Here is a 15,265-nt window from a genome sequence, read left to right on the forward strand (position 1 = left end):
ATGTATCTGGCGTAGAATCTCCCCTCCAGGCATTGAGAAGGGTCCAGCACATCACATGATGATAGCAGGGGGAGTGGATGCACATGTTTCTGATTCTCCACCCAGGGAGGTTGGAGCTGCGGCTAGGTCGGCTTCGCTGGGCACCCTCCCGCCTCGCCCGCGACGCAGGCGCCAACGGAAGCGCAAGTCATCTTCTAGGGGTGGTTCTGATCCGGGTTGGATGCAATCTGATCAACCCGGAAATGACGAGGCCCCTCTGACTGAAACTGGGTCAACGCATCATCAGCAACCTTGTGTGATTGGTTGGAACAGTTTGATGGAAAAAGCAGAGGAGGACTTGAAGTTCGCAGTATCTATCTTTGTGGTCAGTGATGTGCCTGTGTCAGATGTTGATATTGCAGATGCGGTTGCTCAAAAGCTTGAAGTCAGTTCTGATTCGCTAATTCTGAGGAAACTGGCCCATGGACATTTCCTGCTCATGCTTCCCTCCCTGCAGTTTGCTGACCAGTTGACAGTGAGATGGAACACTATTCGTGCAGGCGCTTTTTCCCTGCATTGTAAAAAGTGGTCCAAGTTCTTTGGGTCTTCGAGTGCAAGTTTGCCTATCCCTGTGGAATTCGAGCTACGTGGCATTCCAATACATGCCTGGGAACTGACCACTGTCCAACAACTTTTAAATCCTTTTGCTTGGGTCCAGGAGGTGCATGATGATACTTTACAACTCAAGAATTTGGATGTCTTTCGTTGTTACGGTTGGTGTTATGACTTGGCTTTAATCCCTCAGACTAGAGACCTCTGGATTACCGACCCTCTGGGAATTGGACCAGGTGTTGGTAGGCTAGCTCTTGTCTATCATGTTCAGATTAAAGTGTTGGTGGGACAACGTGCTGTACCAGATCCCACCCAGGTCCCATCTGATTTGGATGATTCTGCATGGCGGAGGAGGCGCTTCTGTTCACGTTCGCCACCTGGGGACCGTGATGGTAGGAGGGGCTCTGCAGATGACGGTGTGCATAAGGGCAGACGATCTGCTCTTCAACGTCTAGGCCCAGGGTCTGCGGTTCAGCCTAGGGAAGAAGACTTGGCTGCTGTTCGGGCATATTCAGTGCTTGGTTCCTCCCCACCTCAGGCGAGCGCGGACCAGCACCTTGCGGTTCTTCAGGCCTTGGATGTGGAAGTCCCATGGACTCCGTCTGAGGCCTTATTATTGTCTCCTCCGGTTGAGGCTGTCATGTCTACTACTGCTATGTTGGGGGCCATGGCTCCGGGCCCTGAGCGTATCCAGGGGACCCTGTTGATGAGCCAGGGACCGTGGAGCAGCTGGCGCCCAGTACTGAGGATTCTATAGCTGTCACCTTTATTCCTTCCGCGAATTTACCTCTGCTTACTTGGGAAGAGGATAGACTTGGTGCTGCTGTGGTTCCAGACATTGTGTCTAACCAGGGTATTCCTCACCCTGTTGAGAGGCATAGGTCTGTTGAGCCGCAGGATGCTGCCATTAATCGCAGAGGTGGCCTCCCTTCCAACCTTCAGGTATATTTTAGGCGAAAGCGTCACTCTAAGAAATGTTCTGCGCCGGATGCGCCTGCTGTTTCTTTCAATGACCTGGAGAAAATCATCAAGCCAGTGGTACAGCTGCTGCCCATGCCGGTTGCCAAGATTAGAAGCAGTAAGACTGTTGTTGCTGTGCCTCGTCGGAGTAGGAGGGTGGCTGGTGTCAAGCCTTGTTCTCCAGGTCCGATCATCACTGAAGCCCAAAAGAAAGTCATCAGGAGTTTGGGTCTCGCAGCCACGGAAGAAGCCATTGATCAAAAAGCTCAAGACAACTATTTTAAGCTGTTCGAGGGGCGCCTGACGGACTCTCATCTTGCTGCACTTGCTGCTATTTTTGGCTGGCAGGCTGAGCGATTTGATGATTCCAGCAGCCCAGTTCTCCTGGCAGGCTGTTAATTCCTGCTGTCCTTGGTCGTGTTTATTTGTTTTTCAATGAATCTATCAAACATTCTTGTATGGAATGCCCGTGGCCTTAATAATAAGGCTAGGCGAGATTATGTAAGAGACACAATTCTATCCTCCAAAGCTGATATTATTTGCCTCCAAGAGACTAAAGTGGCGTCGTTTTCTTCCCATCTGCTCCTATCTGTGTGTGGTTCAGATTTTGATAAGTTCTTGACCCTGCCTGCTGTTGGTACTCGTGGTGGCATTCTAATTGCATGGAAGGGAGCAGTTTGTCAAGTCATCTCCTCTCGTATTGATAATTTCTCGGTTTCAGTTCAGTTTGCTGGGATGGATGGTATGAATTGGTGGTTCACTGGTGTTTATGGCCCGCAGGAAGATGATAGGAAAATTCAATTCCTCCAGGAGCTTCTTGATTTCAGAACCCTCTGCAGTGGTCCTTGGCTGTTGTCTGGGGATTTTAACATGATCTATCAAGATGCTGACAAAAATAATGCTAACCTGAATAGAGCTTTGATGGGCAGATTTCGAAGGTTTCTTGATGACTGCCTTCTTAAGGAAATTCCACTGCATGGTCGCAAATTTACATGGTCAAATGAAAGGTCTTCTCCAACTCTTGTACGACTTGATAGGGTGTTCTGTTGCAATGATTGGGAAGATTTCTTTCCTAATTCGCTCTTGCAAAGTGCATCCTCGGGGGTGTCGGACCATTGTCCTCTTATTCTCAGCCTTAATGTCCAAACCCATAAGAAGAGGCGTTTTCACTTTGAAAGTTATTGGCCCAAATTGCCGGGTTTCCTTGAGGCTGTCAGCCATAGCTGGAATGCTCCGGTCTCCACTGCTTGCCCTGTTGAGGGTATATTCTTAAAACTGCAGCGACTTAGCAAGGGGCTGCAAAAATGGAGCCATCACAAGGTTGGTAATGTAAAGCTGCAACTTGCTACTGCTAAGGAAATTCTACACCGCCTTGAGATTGCCAGGGACAATAGAGTGCTTTCACCCGGGGAGGAATGGCTTAGAAAAAAATTGAAACTGCATTGCCTCGGTTTGGCATCATTGGAGCGCACTATTGCGAGGCTTCGCTCTCGCATTTTGTATCTACAAGAGGGTGATGCAAATACTTCTTTCTTCCATCAGCAAGCCCGCTACCGCAAGAAAAAGAACTTTATTGCAAAATTCCAGGTTGAGGAACGTATTGTCACCTCACAGGAAGAAAAACAGCAAGCAGCCTTGGATTTTTATGATAACCTGCTAGGTACAGCTGAACATAGGGACTACACCCTGGACCTGCACAGCCTGGGCATTCAACAACATGATTTGGGGGATCTTGAGCTTATTTTTTCTATGGAGGAGGTTTGGTCAGTTGTAAAAGATCTGCCTTTGGACAAGGCTCCTGGGCCAGATGGTTTCACAGGTCGTTTTTATAAGGTTTGCTGGGATATCATCAAGAAGGATATGATGGGTGCTTTGCTTGCTGTGCAATGTGGGCATGTCTCCAAACTCAAACTCCTCAACACGGCTTTTATCACCCTCCTGCCTAAGAAGGTGGATGCCCTGCTGGTCAAGGATTACAGGCCAATAAGCCTTGTTCACAGCTTTGCTAAGTTGGTGACCAAAGTGCTAGCAGCTCGGTTGGCACCCCACCTGCCAAGTATGGTCTCTATCAACCAAAGTGCCTTTATCAAAGGAAGGAGTATACAAGACAATTTCCTACTGGTGCAGCAACTTACCAGATCATTACACCACTCAAAAGAGCCTCACATCCTGCTGAAGTTGGATATTTCCAAGGCCTTTGACTCGATATCCTGGCCATTCCTGCTTGACATGTTACAACACTTGGGTTTTGGTCGAAGCTGGTGCAACCTTATTAGTCTGTTGCTTTGCACTTCCTCTACACGGATCCTTGTCAATGGCGAGCCTGGGGAATACATTCTGCATCATAGGGGTCTTCGGCAAGGCGATCCTTTGTCCCCCATGCTGTTTATCCTTGTCATGGAGGCTTTGAATGCTATGGTCAGTTATGCTTTCAGGGAACATATGCTGCAGCCGATTGCAAATCAACATGTCAAACATTGTATCTCCTTCTATGCTGATGATGTTGTTTTGTTCATGCGGCCCTCTCATCAGGATATCTCAGCAATTATCAGCATTTTAGACATCTTTGGTCATGCTACTGGGTTAAAAACGAACATCTCCAAAAGTTCTGTTACACCCATTCAATGTGGAGCGAATGAGCTGACCACCATTTCTGCCTTGTTACCATGTGCTACAAAAAACTTTCCCTGCACTTACTTGGGGATTCCTCTATCAATCCGTAGGCTTGCTAACTCTGATCTCCTGCCGCTTGTTGATAAAGTTGCTGATAAACTTCCAGGATGGAAAGCTAATCTTCTCAGCCGGGCTGGTCGTCTTGTCATGGTTAAGACAGTGTTGTCTTCTGTCCCTATCTATCTTATGCTTGCTTTAGAACTCCCTAAATGGGTTTTTAAGGCAATCGATAAGAGGAGACGAGGCTTTCTTTGGAAGGGGCAAGGTGATGCAAATGGAGGTAACTGTCTCGTGTCCTGGGAAGCTGTCTAGCGGCCTCTCAAGTATGGTGGTCTGGGTATTCTCAACCTGGAGATGTTTGGATGGGCCCTACGTGCCAGGTGGCTTTGGTTACAAAAGACTGACGCGTCAAGGCCATGGGCTGGTCTCCCTATCCGAGTGCACCGTAATGCAAAGGCCCTCGTTGATGTGGCTATTACCTCAGTGGTAGGCAGTGGTGAATCTGTGAAGTTCTGGTCTGATCGTTGGCTCCTTGGTAAAACTGTGGCTGAACACTGTCCAACCCTTATCCAAGTGATTTCTAGAAGGGCTTTAAAGCGAAGAACAGTAGCTGAGGGGCTCACAAATCGTCAATGGGTGTCAGATATTCGGGGAGGATTGTCTGTAACGGTCCTAGTAGAGTATCTGCAGCTATGGAACTTGGTTGATGGGGTAGTTCTGCAACCTGACATCGCAGACCAACACATCTGGCGCCTCTCTGCTCATGGTACTTATTGTAGCAAATCGGCCTATGATGCTCTCTTTGTTGGCTCTATCCCTTTTGGCCCTTGGCGACGTGTCTGGAAGACCTGGGCCCCCTTACGATGCAAATTCTTTGTATGGTTGGCAATCAAAAACAGGGTTTGGACAGCTGATCGACTTGCAAAAAGAGGTCTGCCCCATCCAGTTGCTTGCCCTCTGTGTGATCAGGCCAAGGAAACCATCCAGCATATTCTTGTCTCCTGCGTGTTCGCTCGGCAGATATGGACATCCATGCTACACAATTTAGGCCTCCTTGCCATTGTGCCTCAGCATGGATGCACTCGTTTCTCAAATTGGTGGTGCCAAAGTATCAAGAAAGTGGAGAAGAGTCTAAGAAAAGGCCTTAATTCCTTGATTATTTTGGTTGCTTGGGAGATTTGGAAGCACCGTAATGCTTGTGTTTTTGAGGGGGTTGTGCCCTGCACCCAGCGAGTTCAGAGTGCTGTGATTGAGGAGGGCAACGTCTGGTGTTTGGCTGGTGCATCAGCTCTGCAGGACCTCCTGCTGCGCCAGCTCCCTAGGGGACCTTAGCAGTTTTCCTGCTGGTAGTCGTTTTTGGTCGGGTTGTTACCTTGTGTGTGTGTGTGGTGCGTTGTGTTATTGCCGGAGGGGTCTCGGCCTAGGGGCCTTTGTAATTAGGGGTTGACAAGTCTTGTCTCTCCTATGTTCTTTTTTTCTTCTTAATATAATGACACGCAACTCTCCTGCGTTTGTTCAAAAAAAATGTTTATCTTACATATCTGGTAGCAGCTCAAAATCTGAAATCAGATTCCAGAGATGAAGATAATCCACTAAGACACCCACAGAAAGAGTTCCTGTGATATCTAAGATCCATCTTCTATTTGTCAACGCCCCCTGAACCATTCTTCTGTTAGTGATTCTTTTCGGAATGACATCAAATAATCTAGGAACCAGATCTGCAATTTTCTGCCCATGAATCCATTTATCAGACCAAAACAAAGTACTAGCCCCATTACCAACCTTTCAAGTCAACACCATCGAGAAGAAAGCCCTTGCTTTGTCCGGCACTTGGATAGGTAGGTTGCACCATGGTCGGCTAGGCTCAGTCTTTTGGAGCCAAAGCCACCGCATGCGCAGGGCCCAAATAAGCTCCTTAAGACTAGAAATGCCAAGACCGCCCAGCTGGAGGGGTCTACAAACTCTTGCCCCAAGCAACCAGACAGTGCCCTCCTCTGACCTCCTTGCGCCCCCTCCATAAGAAACCTCTTCTAATTTTGTCGATAGCCTTGATAGCCCAAGGGGGGATATTTACCGCCATAGCGAGATATATAAGCATTCCAGTAAGCACATATTGGACTTGCACTTTTCTGCGAGCTCTTGTCATCAAATCTGCTTTCCATCCTGGGAGTTGATCAGCAATTCTATCCACAATAGGAGATCTCAATGGTCATGTAGGTTCAACAAATGCAGGTTATGAGCTGGCTCATGGAGGTTTCGGGTATGGTAGCAGGAATCGAGAGTATATTTTGGATTTTGCTGTAGCCTACAACCTAGAGATTTCATGGAGGTTTCGTGCTGTTGGTCCAGGTCGTGACTCCTCTTTGAGTAGTCCCATGTTGGGTGTGTGTTGTGTTTCGTGTGGAGCGTTTCTGCCTACCCGATGTACTTATTTTTTTCTTAAATGAAATGACACGCAGTTCTCTTGTGTGGTTCTAGAAAAAAAAATCATGTTTCAATATTTTTTTTTCTTGAATACGCAGGAGGTCTGCGTATTTTTATATTAAGAAGAAAAAGGGGGTGGAACCCCAAAACAGAAACAGCAGTTTTACAAACTCACACCACCATTAACGCCTAAGACAACTCCTCTAAATGGAAGAAAGAGAGAGTTTTAGCGCCAGCCAAACGCCAGCACATCAATTCCTCCCTAGCTGTCGAAAGGGCGACCTCAACATTCGGGCTACAACCATCAAACACACATCTATTCCTGTGTTTCCAGATCGACCACGCACCCAATATGACCAGCGAGTTGAAACCATCCGACAAAGGCTTGCCCACCACCTCGGCACTCTTCTCCCACCAAGAGTCAAAGCAGCCATCACCTGTAGAATGTTTCAATATTATATGTGCTATGTATTGTAGAAGAGATATTCGTCTGTTTGTTTCTTGTAAATTGTTCTGTGAGGCCTTCTGCTTACCTTTACTTTTTTTAATATGAATTATGCCTCTAGATTTTGCATATTGTTGTCAGTAAAAAATGATTTAAAAATGCATCATATATATTTAATGTAGGCAGTTATTTTTTTGGTAAAGTATCTGACACTAGTTTTTCCTTCAGGGAATTTGAGCCAGTCCGTTTGTTGGGGCTTCAGCTCCTTGGAAAACTTTTGACTGGGATTCCATCTGAGAAGAAAGAAACGAAACTATTTGCCCTACCCTTAGGGCAGTCTAGACCCATCTCTGAAAACTTAACAAAAGAAATAACAGCGGCACCTCAGTTTTTCTTGAATACAATGTCTGAAAGGCTATTCAAATTTCCACTATCAGATAACTTATGTGCAGCACTTTTCAGTGTTCTTAGTGGAACCAGTGCACAACAGGTTATTGTACATTTGTACTAACTTTATGTCATATTGCTTTTATCTTCTTTTTTCTGTTTCACCAGTATCAACCGCATATGTGATCTGCTGTTTTCTCTCTATAGGTTCCCCAGGAAAATTCTGAGCCTGATCCATCAAGGGATAGAAATTGCAATATTTTAAGCTTGCCACCCTTTTCCCTTCCTCAGATTTTGATATGCATCTTTAGATTTATGCATTCTTGTAAAGATTCCTCAGCACGCACAAGAATCTTAAATCTTCTTCTTGGTTTGCTGGATTCAAACTCTTCAAACATCGAGGCATTAATGGTACTTGCTATTTTATTGGGTCTATACTTGTTACTTATTGTGTGTTCTGTGTTGATGCTGGAATTTTTATCAGGAGCACAGTTGGAACTCTTGGCTTGAAACATCCACAAAACTTGAGGTATTCAAGGACTACAAATCAGTTTCTAAAGGCGACCCTGACGATGTGAAGGCAGATGAAATAAGTCTTGTTAGGAACTTGTATTCTTTGGTCCTTTCATACTACCTGCGCTTTGTTAGAGGTGGCTGGCATCAACTTGATGATACTGCTAATTATTTTCTCTTAAAAACTGACCAGGTTGGATGCTGTTTCATCCGTTATTTTTTTTTATATGATAAGCTTGGTGGTGTATGTTATTTTGCACTAATGATATTGGGATTCATTACCATGTAGGGACAACTATCATGTTCTGATTTGCTTAGGGACATACTTGATGATATTGCTGGGAGCCTGCTTCACAAATCTGTGGAAGATAATATTTTCCTTTTACAGCCTTGCTGTGATAATGTTTTACATTTTTTGAACCTTATACAGGAGCTGCTTATCAGTCAAATGGGAATTAGGCTATTGGTATGCTTCTAAACATACTTGTATTGACTGAATAGAAAAAATACATATTAATAGATACATGATCTATATCTTCTTTTTGTCCTCGAAAGGACCATACATGAGCAATATCTGTTCCTTTCTTCTGCAGTTTCTCTCTCCCAGTATTTCGGAGGAATCTTCACATGATAACATATGGAAAGAAGATATTAAGTCAACAGTAAATGATATTTTAAATACCGAGAGCCATGGTCAATTTACAAGGTACTGGTTTAAATCTGCATTCCCTGTTTCTTTTTTTTTGAACGAAATGCATTCCCTGTTTCTAAATATGTGTCCAAACATTTTGTAATAGCTACATTCAAAATGGATCCTAAGCTAGGGTCAATATTGCTGGAGCTATTTGTTGTTTCCTTTATGAATTAGGCTGTTGGGTCATGGCTGGGGCAAAGCACCTTGGCAGCCTTGGTCTTTCCGATCACAATCCATGAGAAGTGGCACCAGCTGATTTCAGATGAGACCTTTCAATGACAGTCATGGCTATTAGTCACAACTCACAGCATGAAACACTAGGGTGAGTGATGTATCTCAAAGAAAGGGTTTCAACAGCGCTGTCATTCTAGGAGGCTGGACCTTATGAGGACAAAAGAAACATTTGTGTCTTTGAGTGAGCTCTTCCATCAGTCCAAAATTCAAGGTGCCTCTTCTTGGAGGATCTGGAACTTCGGGAATTTGCTGGAGCCGTAAACTCCAGAACCTAGGTCTTGGTAGGGTTGAGGGGTTAGTTTAAGTAACCTTTCTCTGGTTGTGTTCTTTTTATTACCGGTGATTGTATTTTTTTTTTCTAAACCTCAATTGCAGTTGCAGTCCCTTCGTTCTACTAAAGTGAGACGAAGTGGGGTTTTGTTCTCTCTCATTTATACAATGATATGCAACTCTCCTTGTTCGAGATAAAAAGGAACACGGGTGACAAATTAATGATTGTGTCCTTGCATTCACTTTTTTTAGCAGTAATACAGCAGGGGAGCCCCCCACTGTAAGTTTTATTAAACAAAAAGGAAACAAGAACAGCATTGTACATTTATCATTTGTTCATTGCATTCAGTAGCCTAGGTACTATACCATTTGTTCATTGTTTCTCTTGTAAAATGTACATTTTTTCTCATGACGTAGTGCTCTCTATGATGTATGATCCAAATGCTGGCCGTTTTATACTTTTTTTCTCGAATATGCAGGAGAGCTGCGCATCATTTCATTAATAGGAGAAAGAAATGAAATTTACAAGAACAGAACGCACACCACACACACACCACAAACACTTCCGAAGGCATTTGGCTACAAATGTGCCGGTTAACTGAACAAACCGAGCAGCAGCAGCGACCCTGTCAATGGAAACCCTCCTGCTCAACAGTCGAGAGAGCAGAAAAACCTTATGCACCAGCCAAGTTCCATTTCCAAAACACTCCTCCTTAGCCATCACAAGAGTTTTGAACAGATTAAGAGAGGCATTGTTGAAAACACTAACACAGTCGTTTCTGTGGCCCATAGGGTACAAGCCCCAAGGATGATCAGAGAGTTAAGCCTTCTTCTAACAAGACTGCTAGCCAAGTCTGAAATTCTACTCCACCATGAATCAAAGAGCTGGTCCGAAGGTTGCGGCGCCATGGCCACTAAACCAACTCTTTGCAGCATGGCAAACCAAAATTGCCTAGCAAAAACACAACCCACGAGCAGGTGATTGATAGTTTCCTTCTCCTGATCGCAAAGAAGGCAAAGAGGAGCATGAGGAAGATTTCTCTTCTCAAGACGATCAGCAGTCCAGCATCTGTCATGAGTTGCCAACCAAAGAAAAAAATGCACATTTTGGTGGTGACCATGTTTTCCAAATGCGCTCCCAAGTACCAAATTGGACAGCCCCCATAAACAGAGCATCATACTCTGACTTTGCGGAGTACTATCCAGAACTGGATAATCTGTAAATGTGTCCATCAGCAGTCTCTGGCTGAAGGTGGACTATTGTCAACACATCCCATAGCTGAAGGAATTCATGAATAACCTGCCATGTCACCGTTCCACACAGATCCTTGATCCATCTTGAATCTGTTAGGGCCTCCCTCACTGTCCTCCTATTCTTAATCCTCGTTGGAACCCTAACAAAAAGGCTGGGTACAAGCTGCTCCAAGTTCTGGCCATGCAGCCATCGATCTTTCCAGAATAATGTTGAGGCTCCATCCCCTATCTCTGAAACTACTGCAATGGAGAACAGGTTATCGACGACCTTACTAACCTGCAAGGGGAAAGCAGCCCATGGCTTATCCGGATCAACCTTTCTAAGCCATAGCCATCTGACCCGAAGTGCCCAGTTCAGATTTTGTAGGTCAGAAATACCTAAGCCTCCTAATTCTTTCGGCCTTGTAACCTTTGGCCAAGAAACCAGGCAATGCCCGCCCTTAGCCTCTCTTCGACCCCTCCACAGGAAGCCACAACGGATCTTGTCCATGGCCTTGATTGCCCATTGAGGAATATCTAGCGCCATTGCATGATAAATTATAGACGAGGTCATCACAAACTGAACTTGGACCGATCTCCCTACCTTTGTCATAAGGTCTGCTTCCATTCAGGCAGCTGGTTCGCAAGCTTATCAATAAGAGGCTGCAACTGGGCTCTTGTAAGCTTCCTTGAGGACAAAGGTAAACCATGATATTTAATAGGAAAGGCTTCAATTCGACAAGGTAGCTGTGAATAAGGATTAAAGAAGCATAGCAAATGAGCCTAGTGCCCTTCAACTAAAACATATTGCATTAATTTAAACACATATGGTATTCTTAGTTAAACTTTCAACATTGATACTCAAAATGAAGCTACCAATTTAATCAACGTGTTAAAGTTCAGTTGGTGCAAATCTGTATATGAACAGACACCATTTTTGTACCCTTCCATTTGTTTTTAGTTTTGTGAAGTTCTCAAACTAGAATTAGTTGGGCACTGGCATGTCAGTTAATTACTGTGTTAATTCCCAGTTTGCTTCGGACTGTTTGCAGATTTTCTGATGTAAATGAAGTCAGTGATGATTGGTGGAGTTTCTTTGACAAGGTGTGGAGTATTATACGTAATTTGAACGGAAAAGGACCAAGCAAATTTATACCAAAGGATCCAAATGTTGAGGTTGCATCTTTGGGGCAAAGGGCGCGTGGACTGGTGGAGTCTATGAATGTCCCTGCTGCCGAAAAGGTAGCTGTTGTATCTGGAGGCGGAGGTATTGGTACTGCATTAGGTATAAAAGTGAACAGATTTGCTGAGAAAGCGACAACGTCGAGGGAAGAGATAATCCCAAGAATTTTCTTCCACCTTGTGATTCTGTACCTCTGCAAAGCTGGATTGGAGAATGCATCCAAGTGTGTTATACAGTTCATGTCGTTGCTTCCGATTCTTCTTATTTCAGAAGATGACCAAAGCAAAAATAAGTTGCACTTTTTGATATGGTACGTTTGATATTCTGAGCTGTCCCTCTTAAAGTGTATGAAACATTACCCTTATACTTTCTTTTATACAGGTCTCTACTAATTGTAAGATCTCAGTATGGGCAACTTGACGATAGCGCTCGTTTCCATGTTTTCTCGCACTTGATTCTTGAAACTATTATATATGGGAAGTCCATGTTGGTCACTAATATCTTAGAGAGAGATGATTCGGTGGACGTCAACAACAAGGAGACTGGATTCATCCTTAGCTTTATACAGAAGAATCGTGTTCTTGCTGCGGTTTGTATCTTTGCCCCCTCCCCCTATCTTTGTCTGGAATTATTTTGTTGACGCGTACAAAATGAGAAGGGTGTGTTTGAAGTTTTGTGCATTTAATCAATTACTCGATCTATTCCAACTGATGATTGTTATGAATAAAAAACTTAACCTACGAGGAGTAAGATTAAGATATCCTCCGATCGAGAAAAATACCCCACGAGAAAAATACCCCACGTGGGTCAAAAAAAACCCCGAACTTCTGTTCTACTCATATACAGCAACATCATAACACATATGAGAATGGCTGCGATCAAGATTGGGTCTTGAACCTATGTTTTGTTGTGGGACATACGAAAGGTTTTTTGACCCTAGCCTTAGGGTCTAAAGAATACTAATCCGATCACCTAACCAACTTAGATAAAGACCCTTTTTCTTGGCTCAAAGAAGGTGATGCTAATACAAAATTATTTCATATGCATGCCCGTCACCGGAAAAGAAAAAAATTTGTGGCAAGATTGGTTGCTGACAACTAGGTTTTCACTGGACATAATGAGAAGGCCATTTTGATGGATCAATTCTATTCCAATCTGCTGGGTGTCAGCAATGACAGAGATTGCTCTGTCAATCTTGAAGTTGTGGGAGTTCCGACCTTTGATCTGGCTGCTCTGGACTTGCCTTTCTTGGAGAAAGAAGTGTGGGAAACAATTAAATTGCTGCCTTCAGATAAGGCTCCGGGTCCTGATGGTTTCACATGAGGATTTTATAAGGCCTGCTGGTCTATAATTAAAGTGGATATAATGGCAGCAGTTTGGAGTAGGAGATTTGCGCAGTTCGATAGGCTGAACACAGCATACATCACATTGATCCCAAAGGAGGGGGCTGATCAAGTAAAAGACTTCAGACCAATTAGCCTGGTGCATAGCTTCGCAAAATTGATCACCAAGCTGCTAGCTAATCGCCTTGCTGGGAGGTTAAATGAGATGATTTCACCTATTCAAAGTGCTTTTTATAAAAGGTTGTTTTATTCAGGATAACTACATGTTAGTTCAGCAAACTGCAAGGTTCCTTCAACGACGAAGACATGCCCATTTGCTTCTAAAATTGGATATCACAAAAGCCTTTGATTCTGTCTCCTGGCCTTTTCTCATAGAGGTATTGCAAAGGATGGGATTTGGACAGATTTGGAGGGATATTCTATGTGGGCTGCTTGCAACCTCTTCCACTCAAGTGATGGTAAATGGGTTTTCGGGCAAACATATTGTTCATCGTCAAGGACTACGACAGGGTGACCCCCTCTCACTGATTCTTCATTCTACTCATGGATGTGCTTGGGCGAATGGTCACTGCAGCTGAGAGGCATGATTTCTTCAACCCCTTGCTACAAGATTTGTACATCACCAAGTCTCTATGTATGCTGATGATGTAGTCCTCTTCTTGCGACCAGCTGTCGAAGATATAGCAACCATAGTGGATATTCTTCACCTATTCGTCGTGGCTTCCGGGCTGCATAATAATGTCCAGAAGTCTAATGTATATCCCATTCGTTGCGACGAGAGTGACATTGCAGTTGTGCAAGGTTTGCTGCCGTGTGGAATTTCGTCCTTCCCTTGTAAATATCTTGGACTTCCATTAACGGTGCGGAAGATAACCAAGGAACAGGCGCAGCCAATTATCGACAAATTTGCAAATCAGCTTCCTGGATGGAAGGCAGACTTGATGACAAGGGTTGGGCGAATAGTTCAAGTGCGGTTTGTGCTTACTGGGATGTTCATCTACTTAGCAATGGCAATTGATCTCCCAACTTATATCACAAAAGCAATCGATAAAAATCCGAAGAGGCTTTCTTTGGAGAGGTCGCAAAGAGATAAATGGGGGGCATTGCCTTGTTTCTTGGAGCAAAGTTTGTCGACCTCTTGATTTGGGTGGTCTTGGTATTTCAAGCATTAAGGAGCTGAGTTGGACGCTGCGGATGCGTTGGTTATGGCTACAAAAAACGGAGCCTAACCGACCTTGGTCATCCTTGACTATCCAAGTTCCTGACAAGGTTCAGGCCTTCTTCAGTATGGTGATGCAAACGGAAGTCGAAAACGGTGCTAATACTCTTTTTTGAAAGGATCGATGGATTCAAGGACAGAGGGTGGCTGATATTGCGCCAAGACTTCTTAAAGTTGTTCTGAAAAGAAAATTCAATACAAGGACAGTACAAGAAGCTATAACTGGAAGAGCATGGATGTCGGATATTTGAGGGGCCCTATCTGTGGGGGCAATTGTTGATTATCTTCACCTCTAAAACTTATTGTTAACTGCTGAATTAAGGTAGAATGTTGAAGATAAGCACATTTTTAGGCTGGCTACCAATGGAAAATATTCAGCGAAATCTGCCTACGAGGGGCTTTTCATTGGCTCGATTCCTTTTGAACCGTATGAGAGGATATGGAAAACCTGACCGCCTCCTAAATGTCGGTTTTTTCTGCGGTTAGTTGCTCAAAAAGGTGTTGGACAACTGATCGTCTAGCAAAAAGAGGATTGGATCACCCTGATAGCTGCCCTCTTTGTGAACAAGAAAGTGAAACAATAGACCATCTACTGGTCTCTTGTGTTTTCTCAAGGGAGTGTTGGTTCCTTTTGTTGAGACAATTTGGACTGCATACTCTGTCCCCCTCAACCAGAAAATGATAGTTTCCTGGACTGGTGGAGGACAATAAGTGAAATGGCAGCTGGACAAATGAAGATGAGGATTAACTCCCTTGTTTTGCTTGGTGCTTGGACCTTATGGAAGCACAATAATCAGTGTGTCTTCAAGGGCAGCAATCCGAGTATTGCTGCTGTTCTGGAGCAGGTTGGAGAAGAGCGAAGGTTGTGGGAGATGGCAGGGGCTAAAGGGCTTATTTTCCTAGCAGCTAATCTTCCTCACGGCTAATTTCTGTTTTTTTCCTAAGGCAGTTCAAGGTTTGTTTACTGTTTTGAGGGGTTTAAACCTCAATGTCATGGCTTGTAAGGGCTTCGGCCCAACTTTCTTCTTAAATATAATGATATGCAGCTCTCCTGCATATTTGAGAAAAAAAAATGATGATTGTAACAAATAAAAAA

General features: G+C 44.2%; 1 protein-coding gene across 5 annotated transcripts in view; it reads left to right on the forward strand.

Annotated features, from left to right (window-relative positions):
• The window catches only part of LOC103629638 (BEACH domain-containing protein B), a 93,810-nt gene that overhangs the window by 70,199 nt on the left and 8,346 nt on the right, over window positions 1-15,265 (forward strand). For all 5 annotated transcript variants that reach the window (XM_020539319.2, XM_020539321.3, XM_020539320.2 and 2 more), the window contains exons 22-28: window positions 7,322-7,583; window positions 7,688-7,891; window positions 7,965-8,186; window positions 8,283-8,459; window positions 8,587-8,699; window positions 11,477-11,917; window positions 11,989-12,196. In XM_020539319.2, the coding sequence (XP_020394908.1) occupies window positions 7,322-7,583; window positions 7,688-7,891; window positions 7,965-8,186; window positions 8,283-8,459; window positions 8,587-8,699; window positions 11,477-11,917; window positions 11,989-12,196 (1,627 nt within the window). The remainder of the gene's footprint in view (window positions 1-7,321; window positions 7,584-7,687; window positions 7,892-7,964; window positions 8,187-8,282; window positions 8,460-8,586; window positions 8,700-11,476; window positions 11,918-11,988; window positions 12,197-15,265) is intronic.

The sequence above is a fragment of the Zea mays genome, chromosome 6 (assembly GCF_902167145.1).
Source record: "Zea mays cultivar B73 chromosome 6, Zm-B73-REFERENCE-NAM-5.0, whole genome shotgun sequence".
Classification (NCBI taxonomy): Eukaryota; Viridiplantae; Streptophyta; class Magnoliopsida; order Poales; family Poaceae; genus Zea; species Zea mays.